The sequence below is a fragment of the Girardinichthys multiradiatus genome, chromosome 9, assembly GCF_021462225.1.
Source record: "Girardinichthys multiradiatus isolate DD_20200921_A chromosome 9, DD_fGirMul_XY1, whole genome shotgun sequence".
In the NCBI taxonomy this organism is placed as follows: Eukaryota; Metazoa; Chordata; class Actinopteri; order Cyprinodontiformes; family Goodeidae; genus Girardinichthys; species Girardinichthys multiradiatus.
Genome location: NC_061802.1, coordinates 8,620,532 through 8,638,629, shown reverse-complemented (window position 1 = coordinate 8,638,629; position 18,098 = coordinate 8,620,532). Strand labels below are relative to the sequence as shown.

At 38.9% G+C, this 18,098-nt stretch overlaps 1 protein-coding gene across 1 annotated transcript in view; it reads right to left on the bottom strand.

Moving 5' to 3' along the window:
- cachd1 (cache domain containing 1) overlaps positions 1–4,953 on the bottom strand; it is a 106,568-nt gene extending 101,615 nt beyond the window's left edge. Inside the window, exon 1 of the mRNA XM_047375153.1 lies at positions 2,514–4,953. Within this exon, the coding sequence (XP_047231109.1) occupies positions 2,514–2,753 (240 nt within the window). The 5' untranslated portion in view covers positions 2,754–4,953. The remainder of the gene's footprint in view (positions 1–2,513) is intronic.
- Positions 4,954–18,098: the final 13,145 nt, after the last annotated feature.

Genomic DNA, 18,098 nt, shown 5'->3' with positions numbered 1-18,098 from the left:
TTAGCAAAAATCATTTTGAATATCACCAATAATTAATATTTTTGGTGATATATTTGCTCTACAAGCACGATAACCTTTAAAAAGGGAACAGTGTTACCATTGCTCTACTTTCACACCAGCTGTATATTAGAAACACCACTTCTTATTTACTATAAATCTTCCGGATACTGCACAGACCACAGCAGGAAGCTCACAGGATCAAGTCCACACAGCATCTCATCCAGCCTGATCTGGACAGCTGCTTTCTCACATGCAACTCATGTGAGGGCTGCAGGGACTTGCAGTGATGTTGTTTAGTTAAAAACATTTGGAGGGCAAAAGAAAAACTCCACTTAATAAAAAACAGGCTCAGAATGATCCAGTTTAATTGAAACCCCCAAAAGGTTTTAATTCAGGCTTCACCCAAACATCCACCAGATTCCTGCACTCTGCATTCACATAGCATTTTCCCTGCATACATGTTTGTTCCATTCGTGGCGGCACAAAACCCATCGCAATCAGTCGGATCAGCTCCCTACCGAGACAGATTCTCACAGCTTATACAACCACACGACAACTCTGGGGAGTTGTCTCCTGACGCTCTGGAGTGACGCTGAATGCCGCTTTCGGTATGAATTTTAAAACAGTCGTAAAAGTCTAAAGTGAGACTGACAAAAGCTAAAATTATTTCTAATTAATTACTTCTTTGTAGTCGACAGAACGCCTTCCCTCTTAATTCAGAGAAAAACAGGCATTAATTCTCTATTTACAGGCAGAAAAACACAAATAATGCAAGAAAAAGAGAGAGAACGACAGAGAGAAAGAGAGAGAGAACTAACTGGGTCTCGGGGAGGGGATGAGCAGTGACAATGCCGGATCTGCCGGGATCAGAGGAAGCCCTCAAAGCCGACTCCCAGTGCTGGGATGAAGGCGGCTCAGTGTGGAGGCAGAGAAGATGAAATACCATTTGGGGGCCTAACCCTCCTACACCCCCACCCCCACCCCACCATGCTGCTTGCCTCTGTGTTCGAGGCCTGTGAGCTGCTCTGCCTCTGAAGTGCAAAACACCCCCATCACACTACCTCAAATCCACACAGCAACCACCACCCCTGCACCCTGCCATTTGGTGTGTTTATGGCACTCTGCACGGATGGACAAGACAGGGTATGGATTTAAAGGTGTTCATACTGTCTGCTTTCAATATGTTCCAGCTGCAACATAAAATCCTTTTCATCAGTGAGAAGTGTAAAACAGAAATTTAAAAGCACCAGTTTACTGGCTAGAGACCAGAATCAAATAATTTTCCCTTGATCGGCAGGTCAAATGCCACAAACTCCTGATTTCTTTCCCCTTATTGATTAAATCCATCAAAACAAAGAAATCCCACCGTTTGCTGTCAATAAACACATCAGCAAGAAAGCAGTTCTCTGTTATATTTTGTATTGAGTTTAGCAAAAATCAGATAAATGTTAGGGACACATTGTTTGATATATAAATAGGGATAATCTTGCAATTCCCTCATTTAAAACTCTAGCAATAAACATGCAGCACATTTTCCTCTGAAACTCTGAAATCTACAAGTCACACTTTAAAGAACACTGGAAATGTGTTTACATCAGAGCATCTCTAAACCAAAAAGGTCAAGAATTTACCTCCTTTTTAATCATAAAAATATTTACTGTTTGCTCTTCTAGCTCTCTGGCTGCAGCATATTTTCTCTTTCGACTTATATAGTCCTTAGAAAATTAGAATGGGCAGGTTGCACTTTAAAGAAAACTGGAAATTGGTACAGGCTATAAAAAAGCCTGATTGGCCTTTTGCTAAAAGATGTCCCCAAAAATGTAATTTTTAACTAATTAATACAATTGTATGTAGAATTAAACTATTTTGTTTCTGCAAAAATATATCTATAAGCATTGTCTGATTTCTAAAATTACATGAATAATCTGGCCTGACAATCACTGAAATAATTGGCCTATACCGATCTAAGAAACTGATTGGTGCATCTCAGCAATTAACACATTTGTAGGAAGTTAAAATTATTCTCCTGGGGGCGTGGGACAATTTGCCTTATTTGTGATTTAATTATTATCCGAACGAAATGCAAGAAAACTCGGGATTTTTACTGACGGGTCTGTGGGTTGCTGCATTTAAAACGGACTGCCGGTTGTGCACAAAAGCCACAGGTTAAAAGACAATGATATGCATAAGCAGACACATGAATCACATGAGCTGAAAGAGACAACTTCATGATAGCTTCCTTTTGCTCATAATTAGTTAATGTCTCCTGATGCAATTCCTCGTCAAGACTTATCGAAGGACCGCATACTGATGCTCCACATTAATGCACCCAAACTTCAAAGCATTGCTGTAGCGCTGCAACGCCACAGCTTATAGTTTCATAACACTCCAATGTTTTTCCCGACTGGGTTCCTTCTTCTACAGTATTTAGGATGCAGGACACCAAGTCAGCGCCAGTTTAAAATGAACTAATTATCTAAAATGTGAGTAAAATGTAACTATTTGTTTTTTACCTGCATTGTAAACACTCCCAGCTCCTGCGAAGACAGCTTTTTCATTTGCTCCGCCAAAACTTGCGCTTCTTCCAGGATGGAAAACTCCGTCTCGGCTCTGCAGTATCCACAAGAAAGAGCCGAGCAAATCAAAGCGAGGCGCCACGAAAAAGCCACCGAGCCGCCGCGGAGGGAAAGGTATTTACCCCGGAAAGCAGCGCGAGTCCTCGGCGTCTGAGCCTCCGCAGTCCGCCTCGCCATGATGGCAGGAGGTTCGCAGCGCTGGAGGAAACACGGTGTTTGAACTGAACTGGTGGCGGAGAAAAAAAACAAGAACTTCAAGGGAACTTCTTTTACAACTTTGCAGCGGAGAGTACGAGTGCGCTTTCTCTCCGGTAGGAGCCTCAAGTACTCCCAGCAACGCAAACCACCGCGCCTCCTAAACGTCCCCGAAGAGGAGGCATATCCATGCGGAAAAGTGGATATGTTTGTGCTGTTTTCCCCTTTTCTTTCTTTTTTTGCGTCGTAACCTCCTCTGGTCTTCCTTCCAACTCCTGGAAGTCTGGCAAAGTGTGTGAGAGCCAGAGATTCGCCACAATGGGAGTGAAAGTAGGAGGCGTGGACACAGCGAGGAGTCCCACCGGCGCCTGGATCTCTGGATCAATGGATCAGGGGCCCGTGATGCGTTCAACGCTGCTGGGAAAAACAATGATTGAACAAACAGTCCCAGTCAAACGACCATTCAGCAAATTAAAATCCCTTTTTTTTTTTTTTTTTGATGTAACAATGATTTAATAAATCGTTACCTTGCGTGTTTTGGTAGCTGGATTTTCTCGTCAGAAACCAGTACTGACCAACAAAAGCGCTTATTTGATTTTTGTTTATACAAAATATTAAAATTAAGTAGACTACAAGCCATTTTTCTTTTTTAGTGGGCATAAACAGGTGAGCAGCAGTTTGAAATTACATTGATCATCTTTTCATATTCAAAATAATAAAAAGATAACCCCACTACCAAAAGAAAAAGAAAAAGATGTCCCGTTTTCACCACAGCTTAGCATCAACTAATTGAGTATATCATTCACTCGGTGACGTCACTGGGTCAGTGCATGTTTTGATCATTTGAAATTGCTCATTAAGAATCCCTACTGAAATGCACGCAGTTTTTATTTATTTAGTTATTGCATAAAAAAGAAATTAATGAGCAAAAACATTAGTTTTGGTTTTATTTTCATCAAAAAGAAAAACATAAAAACACAAAATCGACCTGTCCTCACCAATTCTGACACCCTCTACACCTCAGCTTGCTTTAGGAAATAATACTCTTCACAGTGGAATGCCACTGTCAATAAAAGGGGTTGGTATTTTCAAAATTACATGATAGAAATGCATACATTCATATTTCTCATTAAATGTAAATATTGTAAATATTGCATTAGATCATTACTATTGTTTTGTGTTGTAAAAGTATATGGGACTTCAGCTCTGAGACATAGTGTACTGTGGTTGCAAGAAGAAGGTACCTGCATAGATCAATTGCAGGCACCTGCATAGAAGAAGATACAGGATATTTGCGTTTCTATTATTTTAAAGATGAAAAGAAAAATCATATCAAATTTTACTTCCTACTGATTTGTTTTTGAAAAATGTATTTGTTTTATGTTCTGTATAAAATGTGAATCAAGTAACCACCTTCTTTTTTTTCTTACTGATTCCTAACTACCAGAAGAATGCAAAAACACTTTTAACAAATAATGCGGCTCATATCTTTTGCTGTCATGATCCACAGCTATTTTTGTTTTTGGTTCTCATTCGTGTTTGTATTGTGATCATTTAGCATTGTTTATTATTGGTATTAAGGTCTTGTCATACAAGTTCATTCCTTTGTGTTGAGTTTTTCCCTGTGTTCTGTTCCTTGTGCATGTTTGTTTAGACTCATGTTTAGTGTTGGTCTTTTCCCATTGGTTTGTAAGTCATTTTATGTTTGGTTCGGCTCCCTGCATTTATTCTGTGTCTAATTGTCACCTTCCTTCAGTTCTCTTCTTGGACTCTCCCTCACCTGGTCTGAACTCTCGTTGTGCTCACCTGGTTGCCATACAACGAATCACACCTGCTATGTATTTAAGCTTCCTGGTTTTCATTGTTCTCTGCTGGTTTCCTTCATTGTTAACAGTCCCAAGAGTCAGAATACAGACTTACTGAGGGGCTTCTTTCCAGTATGGCCCCTGTCTTCCGGAGCACCTGAGGGCTGCTAAAAATATTGATGTTTTCAAGAACAGGCTCAAGACCCATCGTTTTAGCTGTTTATCCTGATCTGACTCTTCTGTGCTCAGTCCATACATTTTACATGCAAATTTCTGCTTTTTTCATGTGGGGAAGGGGTGACAACTGGTTTATTGTTTTAAATTCTGTACAGCAGTTTGAGATGCTTTTAGTATGAAAGGTGCGTTATAAATAAAATGTGATTGACAATTAGATTGATTTGTTCTCCCCTGGTTTTATGTCCTGTCCTCCTTGTGTTATCTCTGATTACCTTCATTTGGGTCACCTCAGCAACCTCAAATTGTGAAAATGACTTTATACTGTTAAAAAAATATTTTTTCATGTTCCTCTGAATGCCCCACCAAATTGGATTCTTTCTTGTACCCTTTAAAAAGTGAGCGGAAAAACATCTATTACGGAGGAACATTGCATTTTAACTGGCAATAATTAATTTAAACATAAGTTCATGAGGGGAAGAGAATTACTGAAACCTACTGCAAGGTTACTACAAATGAGACATAGAAATGTGACAATAGAGGGTAACAAAGCAACACAAACTTGATTTTATAAAAGGCAAGTTATATGACTTTAAATAAAAATAACACAAAAAGGATCACAACATGACACACAATGCATAATTTATTTAACACATATCTGGAGAGCTAACTATAAACTCAGCTTGGACAGTGTGTGCTTCCTTTTATCTCTTTCAGTCTGGGCCATTTCTCCTCCCTACTGAGGCAAATGGAGACTGTTTCTGCCATCTGAGTCCCAGGGGTCAGTAGTTTCCTAACATTTTGATGCCTAAAGTCAGTTTTGTACAAAAATCTAAAAACACAGATGTTTTTCCTGTTATGCTACCTATTCTCTCTCTCTAAAACGGTGTCACAAAAGATAATATTTATTCTTAAATATCTGAATTTGCATAAACAGACTTGGTACAGTTAAATTTCCATACAACAGGAGTTTCTCAAACATGACTTAACTTTTGCATCAATTCAGTTCAGTTCAATGTATTTATATAGAGGCAAGTCACAGTAAATATCTTCTCAAGGTAATTTACAAGAAAAAGTCAATTTAGTCCAATCATATGGACAGGTTCCAAGTCAGCTACACGCATTAAAGTTCAGTCTATTATTTCAATTGATTAAACCATTTTCTATTTAAGGAAACCCAGCAGATTGCACTGATCCAGGTGTACTTTCTATGATGAAGAAAAAATCAAGAGTTAATAACAACAATTTTTCCTTTAGTGGTTTCATCTAGAAGAGAAAGTCAACTAAACATATTTTTAAGTTTTTAAAGTCTATAGGATGAAAGAGGGCACCATATTCTTTTAACAGAGTGATGTTTTCATAGCTTTTATTTGCAGGCTCTTCATTCTATTCTATTACTTTGATTAGATTCTAAATGAACCTCGGTGTGTTACAAACAAACCTAGTCCACAGTATTATTAAATAACTTTACAAAGATCAGATAGGGATTAAAAATGGTTAAATACGTCCATTGATATTTATGTTTTTTAGCATATCCTGAAGGTTCTTCACAAAGCTGGAGACATTTAGTTTCTTTGAGGGCTAAAGATTGCATTCTAAATCGTTTATTGTCTTTATATGGTCTTGTTTTTTTAGAGTCATGCAGGGGATTATTCAACTCAGTTCAGGTTTGAACAAATCTCAATGCACATTTCCAATTACATACACTTTAATTAACAATAATAATACAATACAGTGAAACGCAATCAATTGCAATAAGAAAACATTATCTAAGGAACCCCAGCCGAATGCTTCAGCTTTGCAGCAATCTCTCATTGATGCTTTTATATTTACAGTACAAACCAAAGGTTTGGACACACCTTCTCATTCAAAGAGTTTTCTTTATTTTCATGACTATGAATATTGTAGCTTCACAATGAAGGCATCAAAACTATGAATGAACACATGTGGAATTATATACTGAACAAAGTGTGAAACAACTGAAAACATGTCTTATATTTTAGGTTCTTCAAAGTAGCCACCTTTTGCTTTGATTACTGCTCCACACACTCTTGGCATTCTGTTGATGAGCTTCAAGAGGTAGTCACCTGAAATGGTTTTCACTTCACAGGTGTGCCCTGTCAGGTTTAATAAGTGGGATTTCAAGCCTTATAAATGGGGTTGGGACCATCAGTTGTGTTGTGCATGAGGTGAATACAGTCCTACTGAATAGACTGTTAGAATTTGTATTATGGCAAGAAAAAAGCAGCTAAGTAAAGAAAAATCATAAAGAAATGAAGGTCAGTCAGTCCGAACAATTGGGAAAACTTTGAAGGTGTCCCCCAGTCCAATTGCAAAAACCATCAAGCGCTACAAAGAAACTGGCTCACATGAGGACCGCCCCAGGAAAGGAAGACCAAGAGTCACCTCTGCTGCGGACGATAAGTTCATCCGAGTCACCAGCCTCAGAAATTGCAGGTTAACAGCAGCTCAGATTAGAGAACAGGTCAATGCCACACAGAGTTCTAGCAACAGACACATCTCTAGAACAACTGTTAAGAGGAGACTGTGAATCAGGCCTTCATGGTAAAATAGCTGCTAGGAAACCACTGCTGAGGACAGGCAACAAGCAGAAGAGACTTGTTTGGGCTAAAGAACACAAGGAAAGGACATTAGACCAGTGGAAATCTGTGCTTTGGTCTGATGAGTCCAAGTTTGAGATCTTTGGTTCCAACCACCGTGTCTTTGTGCGGTGCAGAAGAGGTGAACGGATGGATTCTACATGCCTGGTTCCCACCGTGAAGCATGGAGGAGGAGGTGTGATGATGTGGGGGTGCTTTGCTGGTGACACTGTTGGGGATTTATTCAAAAGTGAAGACATACTGAACCAGCATGGCTACCACAGCATCTTGCAGCGGCATGCTATTCCATCCGGTTTGCGTTTAGTTGGACCATCATTTATTTTTCAACAGGACAATGACCCCAAACACACCTCCAGGCTGTGTAAGGGCTATTTGACCAAGAAGGAGATTGATGGGGTGCTGCGCCCGATGACCTGGCCTCCACAGTCACCGGACCTGAACCCAATCGAGATAGTTTGGGGTGAGCTGGACCGCAGAGTGAAGGCAAAAGGGCCAACAAGTGCTAAGCATCTCTGGGAACTCCTTCAAGACTGTTGGAAAACCATCAAAAAATTAGCATATTGTGATAAAGTTCATTATTTCTATAATGTCATGATGAAAATTTAATATTCATATATTTTAGATTCATTGCACACTAACTGAAATATTTCAGGTCTTTTATTGTCTTAATACGGATGATTTTGGCATACAGCTCATGAAAACCCAAATTCCTATCTCACAAAATTAGCATATTTCATCCGACCAATAAAAGAAAAGTTGTTTTAATACAAAAACTTCAACCTTCAAATAATCATGTACAGTTATGCACTCAATACTTGGTCGGGAACCTTTGGCAGAAATGACTGCTTCAATGCGGCGTGGCATGGAGGCAATCAGCCTGGGCACTGCTGAGGTCTTATGGAGGCCCAGGATGCTTCGATAGCGGCCTTTAGCTCATCCAGAGTGTTTGGTCTTGAGTCTCTCAACGTTCTCTTCACAATATCCCACAGATTCTCTATGGGGTTCAGGTCAGGAGAGTTGGCAGGCCAATTGAGCACAGTGATACCATGGTCAGTAAACCATTTACCAGTGGTTTTGGCACTGTGAGCAGGTGCCGGTCGTGCTGAAAATGAAATCTTCATCTCCATAAAGCTTTCCGCAGATGGAAGCATGAAGTGCTCCAAAATCTCCTGATAGCTAGCTGCATTGACCTGCCCTTGATAAAACACAGTGGACCAACACCAGCAGCTGACACGGCACTCCAGACATCACTGACTGTGGGTACTTGACACTGGACTTCTGGCATTTGGCATTTCCTTTCTTCCAGTCTTCCTCCAGACTCTGGCACCTTGATTTCCAAATGACATGCAGAATTTGCTTTCATCCGAAAAAAGTACTTTGGACCACTGAGCAACAGTCCAGTGCTGCTTCTCTGTAGCCCAGGTCTGGGAATGCGGCACCTGTAGCCCATTTCCTGCACACGCCTGTGCACGGTGGCTCTGGATGTTTCTACTCCTGACTCAGTCCACGCTGCTTCCGCAGGTCCCCAAGGTCTGGAATCGGCCCTTCTCCACAATCTTCCTCAGGGTCCGGTCACCTCTTCTCGTTGTGCACGTTTTCTGCCACACTTTTTCCTTCCCCCAGACTTCCCACTGAGGTGCCTTGATACAGCACTCTGGGAACACCTATTCGTTCAGAAATTTCTTTCTGTGTCTTACCCTCTTGCTTGAGGGTGTCAATAGTGACCTTCTGGACAGCAGTCAGGTCGGCAGTCTTACCCATGATTGGGGTTTGAGTGTGAACCAGGCTGGGAGTTTTAAAGGCCTCAGAATCTTTTGCAGGTGTTTAGAGTTAACTCGTTGATTCAGATGATTAGGTTCATAGCTCGTTTAGAGACCCTTTTAATGATATGCTTTTTGTGAGATAGGAATTTTGGGTTTTCATGAGCTGTATGCCAAAATCATCCGTATTAAGACAATAAAAGACCTGAAATATTTCAGTTAGTGTGCAATGAATCTAAAATATATGAATGTTAAATTTTCATCATGACATTATGGAAAATAATGAACTTTATCACAATATGCTAATTTTTTGAGAAGGACCTGTAGATGCAAGACAAAAACAGATGTTCACAATAAATGTTAAGATGTTTTTTCTCTCTTTTTAATTGAGGCAGAAGGGTAGTATTTTTATTAGGTTATTGTGTAAATGATAATTTCTAAAATGCATTTCTGAGTGCAGAAACCAGCCGAACACTCATTTCCAACAGAATCCAGTTCTTGTTTTCCTTGCATCCAGCGCAGAACAAAAACTTTGTAGATTTGTTTATTTCATGTTTTGAACAAGGACTGCAATATAAAGATGTATGGAAGAGAGTGAGTCCATTAAATAATGGTGTTCTTAGGGCAGATGATGCGGGGCTTTGAAGTGCAACAGCACTCCAACCCATCAAACAGCTGACCTTTAATCAGTGTTTTCTCTTCATCTCCACTTCATTGGATTGCAGAGCATATTTGAATTGCAGCTGCACAACTGGTTTCGCCCCTGCCATTTCAATGATTCATGTAAACGTTATTATAAATTTTATTAAGGCAGAAAGGTCTGTGGCAGGTTGAGTTTGATATCCTAATAATAAAATGAGTTTTGGAAACTGTGCTTTTATTTAATTTAATCCCAGTTTGAATTTAGGTCATTTTACAACTTGCTTATTATTCTGGTCTCAGTTGTGTGTTGCTTTGGTAACATTCTCACAAGAGACCTTTAACAAAAATGTTTCACAGTTAATCTTAGCCTTTTGGAGCACAATATAAGTTTGGGAATGTCAAATAGCACCACAAAACTGACAGTTGGTGTCTGTTAGATTAAATAAGGCTTGGAAACATCAGTGGAGTCACCAAGAGCTCAAAAGAGATGGAAGTATGCTCTCAGGAGTTAGGAAACAAAAGTAACTAGTGCAATGTTTGTATGTGAATGAGACAAAATGTGACAGAAGGATGAAGAGTCAAAGAGCATGAAGACACCCCAAATATATTTATGTTTATCCAGTCAGTGAAAATATTTGGCAGAAAAATATGCTGGAAATGAAAGCTGTATTTGATGCATTCTACAGTCATTAAGATTTTCAGTCCTTTAGATGAGCTTACAAAAAACTTCAGTTTAGTGTCTGTAGTATTTAGGAAAAGAAAAAATCTTTTACATCATTTGCAATAATACATTTTATTCTTATTGTTTAGTTAATGCTATCATAAACATTGTTTTTGGGATTTACTTTATCCTATTTTTTAAAACCTTTCATATTCTTTAAGTTACCCTGTGATGTAATTTTTCATTTTGGTTTCTCTGCTTGTTGAATGGAGTTGTGAGTAAATGAAGGAGTTGGTGGGTGAACACACGGCTTTACAGGCTGCAGTCTGCTCCTGAATGGCTCGTCTGTCTGTGTCATTGGCTGCAGAACCCATCAGATGTTTGCTGGAGAGTCACATCCTTCAAGACCCTTGAGAACACAAAGGTGTTGGTTAGAGATTTTCATCTGGTGTTATCTGGTTTCCAGGGAATATATACATATCTGCTTCATGTAGGGTAGATAACGTTTCAATTCCATTCAGCGCAGGTAATTTACAGCACCAAATCAAAATAAGGTTCATGTAAAGGTCAAATATATGCCTACTTATTATTTATCAGATTCTGATCCAATAAATACAGTCCAGTTTAATCCTAATTATTATGCAATACAGCCAAATACATTTAATCAGAGCTAAAACAGTTAATTGGATTAATTGTGATTAATCGATTATTGAAATAACCATCAGCTAATTTAGTAATCGTTAACTGGATTAGACTGTTAAACTGTAAAACATGCCATTTGCTGAAAAAACAACCCACGCAGAGCAGTAATTAGGCAAAACGGTACAAAAAATATATAAATTTTGCATTTCGGATGAAAACCCTTAGTCGGTAAATATGCTCTATCTAGAACTCTTCAAGTGGCAAAGTTTTAGCTTCACCTGGTTCAAATTCTGTGAAAAGAGATTCTCCTATTAACACCTTTTGCTTTCCAATTATTAATCGATTAATCAATTAATAATCAGATTAATTGATTTGAAAAATAATGGTTAGTTGCAGCCCTACATTTAATTGTGACCGAAAAAAGTTATCCATCTTATGTCCCTTTTCCACTGGGTCGTTTTAGCCGGCTCCACTCCTCTCGGTTTCACTCTACTTGGTACGGTACTAGTTGTGTTTCCACAGATCCACTGATGTCTGAAGCCCCACTGTGCCTGTGCTGCTATTAACGTCACTGTGTTAATCTGTGTGAAATAATAAAAAATAAAAATAATAATTCAATAGAAAATAAAAACACAAATAAATTGTTTGTATTACTGTATATGCAAGAATGTCTTAGACATGTTTTTTCATATAAAAAACGATCCACTGGGATAATTGGACCACAGCCCAGCCAGAATTTATAAAATAAGGCTCAGGGGTTCTGATGGGAGGGGGGTGTGGCAGGAGAGGCTGCTGTCTGGGCTGGTAATGCTCCAAAGTTTACCTGAAAAAAATAAAAATTTGGGGCTTTATGAGGAAGTTTTTGTCTCAGCCATGGCAATAATGAGGACAAGGACGTTAAAGCACAAATCCACAGACTTTTGACCAAAGTGAAGTTAGTTTATTTTGGTTATTGGACATTTGTGACTTCCTCCCGTTTGATCCGATGCAGGCAGTCTGATTATGGGCAGCTGCTCTCTGCCTGCTCCCTCCTCTTGCAGACCCTAGTTCGCTTAAGGACAATAAAGTTCCGAACCAAACACGCTGTTTTGTGGTGGTATTGTTTTGTGTGTTTAGGGGGAAATGCTTGAGTGTCTGAACAGCTGATTTCATGTGTAATCAGCTGGTTTAGGATGTTATGAAATACAGTGTTCCACCGGCGTATAATTCAGAAAGCTGATGTGTCCTTTTTCTTTTCTTTCAGTCTTCAGGCATGGTTTATAATTTGTAAGTAGAAAAATCATATTTCCGTTTGACCTGTTCCGGCCATTGTGATCATTAATATTGTTGTAATCGCTCATGAGTTTTACTAAGTTTGCCCTGCACTACCTCAGCGAAAACCTTCTTATTTCTACTGGTCCCATGGCCAATCAGTGAACAGCAGTCTGTTCACGTCACATGTGGTCCTGACTCAGCCCTGGTCGGACCTCTAGTAGGTAACGGTACTGAAAAAATAGTAACGGAAACGCTTGGAATGCGAGCCGAGTGGATTCAAGTAGGGCCAAATCGAGGGGGCATTAGGAAGCCCAGCCATTTGCTGCTGCTGCCATTGTATGACTTTGCTCTCTCCTGAACAAGCACGTGGCGACAGTGGTGAAGATCCACTCCCTTTTAAATGTTCAAAAGACTCCAACACAAGCGGGGTAAGCATGAGCAGCCATCTACTGCAAGCGGTTAGCAGAAGCACTGTTCCAAGAATACTTCTAATTAAATTAACTCCACTTAATTAACAGAAAGAATAGCTCTGTTAATGGCTTTGTCCAGGAAAGATAGAAATTCAACACAGGGGCAATAGACACAAAGCAAAAGCCCTGTTAATGACACCATGTTCCAGGAAAGAGACCTCGCTAAACAGGGAAGCACTGAGTGAGGACTACTTTCTATGAGAAAACATACACAAAGTTAACGGCAACAATAGCTCCATCAGTGGTTTTGTAAGGGGCAAAATTGAGGCTTAACTTTGTCTACGAAAAAAATAGCTAAACACCATCACTGTGCCTGGGGTACTTTCTATGAAACAGCAGACACAAGGTGCTATACAAAGTTAATAGCAGCAATAGTCTTGCCTCTGATGCTGTCCAGAAAAGAGTGGCAGCTAAACATGAAAGCAGTGAACCAGGAGTACTTCCTGTGGTAAAGAAGACCAAAATAGCAGCAAAAAGTCTGTGAATGGCTTCTTTCAGGAAAGAATTACAGTTTAAATAGAATCTTAAAGTATTATTTGATGTGTTTGTACACCAGAAAATTTACAGATACTGATCAAAATCAGACCAAATTATTTCTTTAAAATTAAGATTTTTATCTTCTCTGAACTCAAAGTTCTGGTTGGTAAATCTAAAAAATGATCCAGCAACAGACACAAAGATGTAATAGACTATTAAATCTATTGTCAGTTGAGGTAAATATGCATGAAAGAGCACAACACTAACACAAGGGCAGGCTGTATTCCTCCATAACACAAGGAGTAAAAAATGAGAACACGAGATAAAGACGTATTAAACCAAACATTAACCAAAAAACGCTTCAAATCTTGTTTAATAAAAGGTGTTACCACTGCTCAACATTGAGGCTATAAGTCTAACTCTATGAAAACCAGAGAGAAAATGCTGGACACTTGATGGTGAGATGAGCAGCGTCATTGTTTGGACTTAACCTGGAGAATGAGCTGCTATGCCTAATGCAGGGAAATGTGATCAGTCTGAGGCACAAGCACCAGGGACAGAAAAGTGAGGAATTTTTTAAAACAACACTTAACTTTAAAGCATACCTTTTCATTTAAAAAAAGTTTTGTGGCGCTAGTGGCCGACAGGAAATAGGCAGAGAGAGAAGGGTGGAAGACACCCAGCAAAGGTTTCAAAGTCAGGAATCGAACCCTAGATGGCTGTGTAGAGGACTGATAGGTTCTGTAAATGGGGCACCCACTCTACCTCTACACCAAGCGATGCCCTCTTATTCATATGCTCATGTGTTATTGTGTGTACACTGCAGTCAGTATATATGATTTGGTGGAAATCGGATTATGTGGGGTGATGTGATTGTCTGTTATAGTTTTAGATACTGGAGGGACAGCTACAGATTAGCATCACTGATGTCTACTGTATTTAACCAGCTGTGGTTCAGGCAGTATTTTTGTGTTATCCACTTACAAAGAATAAAAGTTTGATCTCTAGCTGCTTCTATTACTTCTTTCCATAAATCAGTGAAGTAAACTTACGGAAATGGAAAATTTTTCAGACTGCCTAGAGTTGGAATGTATAGGAGAACATTAAAACTTTAGGTTTAAAGACATTAGTAGTAAACTAGTAGACACTATTATTGAGGTGCACTAAACCAAGCTTAAACGTGTACATCCTGACATACTGAAATGCATGATAAATGTTGGAAATATAATTCCATCTATGATCAGTTTTAATTTAAAGCATTTTAAAACTGCTGGGAAGAAATGCTTTATCTCAAACGTATGTGGGAAAATTCTCGATTTTGTATATTTTATGGACAGCAGTCAGTGGCAGTTCTTGCAGGAGTGTGGCCCTGGTTTTTATTGGGAAGGAGTGACTCATTAGTAGCTCATTGATTCATACATATCCAGGGCCAGGAAAAGAGCATGTAATATCTGTGCAGACCCCACACATCCTGGACACAAACTGTTTAGACTTTTACCTTCAAGTTGGCACTACAGAGCGCTATTTGCAAAAAGCAGCCGCCACAGTGACAGTATTTTTCCCCCCAGTCTGTTTCTCTGAAGATCACTTAAGACTTAAAGTGCCCAGATCACTACCATGCATACTTGCACTAATTCAGCCAAGTCTTTCTCTTTTGTGAAACACTGTATATATACAGTACTGTGCAAAACGTTTAGGCAGGTGTGACAAATTGCTGTAAACAAAGAAGGCTTTCAAAAATGGAAGTGTTAATAATTTATTTTCATCAATCAACAAAATGCAGTGAATGAACAAAAGAGAAATCTAAATCAAATCAATATTTGGTGTGACCACCCTTTGCCTTCAAAACAGCATAAATTCTTCTAGGTACACTTGCACACAGTTTTTGAAGGAGCTCGGCTGGTAGGTTGTTCCAAACATCTTGGAGAACTAACCACTAATCTTCTGTAGATGTAGGCTTTCTCACATCCTTCTGTCTCTTCATTTAATTCCAGACACACTGGACGATAAGATCAGGGCTCTGTGGGGGCCATACGATCACTTCCAGTAATTCTCGTTCTTCTTTACGCTGAAGATAGTTCTTAATGACTTTGGATGTATGTTTGGGTTCGCTCACTTAGCATTTTGCACAGTCTGTACATATTTACAGGAACAGCTCCCTTTTTATATATTTATATATAGAACATCTTCATTGAGAGCAAAGTGGAAGCGAAGTCAGATTCATTATTATGTGCACAAACTTGCTAAATAAAGCTGATTCTAAATACAGGGGAATGTTGTCACATGTAGAACACCCCCAGTACCAGAAAGTCACGCAGCTCTCTCAGTGTTACTGTTGGTCTCTTGGTCTTCCCTGACAAGTTCTAATTTTATCTTTTTCATCAGTTTTGTCGTAATTTCAAGGTTGTATTATGCCGATATTTGTCCTATATTTTCTCTAATTATTACTGACTTTTTCCCCTGTGTGATCGTGTATTAAAATGTTGTGGAAGTCGTTTGAACAGTTCTCCAGATTAATGCTATTGCAAAATTAAATGTAGGTCTTTTGTAACCTGTCAGCAAACAATGACATTCAGCTGAAAGGTTTAAAGAAGCAAATGTTGCAACATTTTAGTTTAGGTCAATTCAATTCAATTCAATTCAATTTTATTTATATAGTACCAATTCACAACACATGTTGTCTTAAGGCACTTTGCAAAGTCAATTCTATCGAATCAGATCCACCTCAACCGTTGGCAGGTTTGAACTCAAGAAAACCGTAGGCTCAAAGGGTACATCGACCAATTATTAGTTAAAGGGTGTGCACATTTATTCAACCAGGCTCTTTATTTTTTCCCAAATAGATTTATTTCCCATTGAGTTAAACAGGATCACAAAGAAGGTGGGAAAAGTTTTTAAATAATTTATTTCGGTCTAGAGTTTTAAGGCCTTTTCAGATCCACTGAACATCTTTACTATTTTTCATTTTGAGTCATTTTCAGAGGAGCTACACCATTAAAAGCTGTCTGACTTGCAATTCTCTGTGGTGTGAACATCATAAGCAAGCAGTTGTGGGTTGTCATTAACACAGACAAAAGGAATGGTTTAACAGGATTAGCCCCTATTTGCATTTTCCTAATTATGGTACAAACCCACAAAGCCACCTGGTTCAGGAAGATAAAGGGGAGAAGAAGACGGTTTGAGGCTGATAAGTGAACACCTCAGAATATATGACATTTGCAGTGAAATTCACTGAGGACCAAATTATTGCAACTCACAAAGAGTTGTACATCCGGCTTCAAAGGTGGATGGATTCCATTTCTGATGTGTAAAACTAACAATATTTATTATCAGAAGCTACTTTTGGAAGTGGTTAACCAAGGTTAGTTTAAAGCAATATTCTGTGAGGTTCTGAAGTTCTTAATATACAAACAATATTGTGTTAGAGCACTGTGGGAAGGAAACAATGCCTCAGTTGCATTTTCCCAAGAGGTGGAAATCAAGCCAAAGCCAAATGTTCCTCAAAGCCAAATGTTCCTGAGGATGACAGCTCACTAATGCAGTTACAACCAAAGTCAGGGACTGCCACTGGCACAGGAAAGCTTGTTGGAATGTTAAACCATTTTAAACCTAAAATTAGCGTGTTTAAAGTTGTTTTTATGTGCTCAAGCACTCACTCACACAAGGCAATTTAGTTTGTTTTACCATTGTTGTTCTAAAGGCAACATTTTCCTTCGCAAACACATTTATATTCAGTAATTACCATGAACTACCAGAAACTGCCAGAATTACAGGATTCTGGGATACAATACAAAACAATAACCTAAGACACAATACAATCAGCCACAGTCTGTTTTTGATCACAGCTTCTGCTAACCTGAGACCAGGTTTAGATTAAATATGGAAGTCAGAATGAGCATGTTTGCATACAGATTAAAAAAATTATTAATAAACTCTGCTGTGAATGTTATTATTGCTTAAAGCATGTTTTTGAAAAAAGAAGCAGTGCAGACCTGGATTCTTAGCGTAAATATGCATGGTTTTCTACTAGGGGTTGCACCAACTAGTTGACTATAATACTATTTGCTTCTAGTGCTCTGATATGCAATCACCTGATTCAGTGCAACAAACTGATTCTTTCAAGAAGGTGAATGGCGAGGAACTGGGTGGGGAATGTCAGATAGGTTGAAATGTGTCAACAATGTGTAAGTATTTTACTGCAAACCCTGGCAATGGCTACTGAAATAATGTGTGGCAGGTTTCATGTCGGGCTCTCTTTCATCCATCCACTAATTTCCAACATGATCAGGACCGCTCTGCGTGTTGAAGCTTCAGACCTGGCAGCTTTATGCTCTCTTAAAAAACGTTGTGTGATAACATCTGGAAGCACTGTTCAAACTGCATACTGAGGATCTCATAGAGTTAGATTTTGTGTAACTTTTCAAACCATATTACGAGATTGACAGGAGATCAGAGCATTGCTCTGGTGTTGCCAAAGAAGTACAGGACAATGTTTTGTTTTGCCATTCTGCCATGAGCACATTTTTTCTTTCACTTTTGCAGCTTAATAAGAGTTCAGTATTTTCTGTTGATTTATTTACATAATGATAAAATGTAACAGTATACATATGTGCAACCTGTGTTATGTTGTTCTGTTTTATTTTATTCTACATAACAGACTTCTGTCTAAGATGTCTGTTGTCAGTGTTTGCTGTGAATATAAACTACCAGTAAAGAGTTTGGACTCACCTTCTCATTCAGTGGCTTGTCCTTATTTTTATTACTACTTCTAGGAACTACTTTAAGACAGTTGGAAAATCATTTCAGTTGACTGCCTTATGG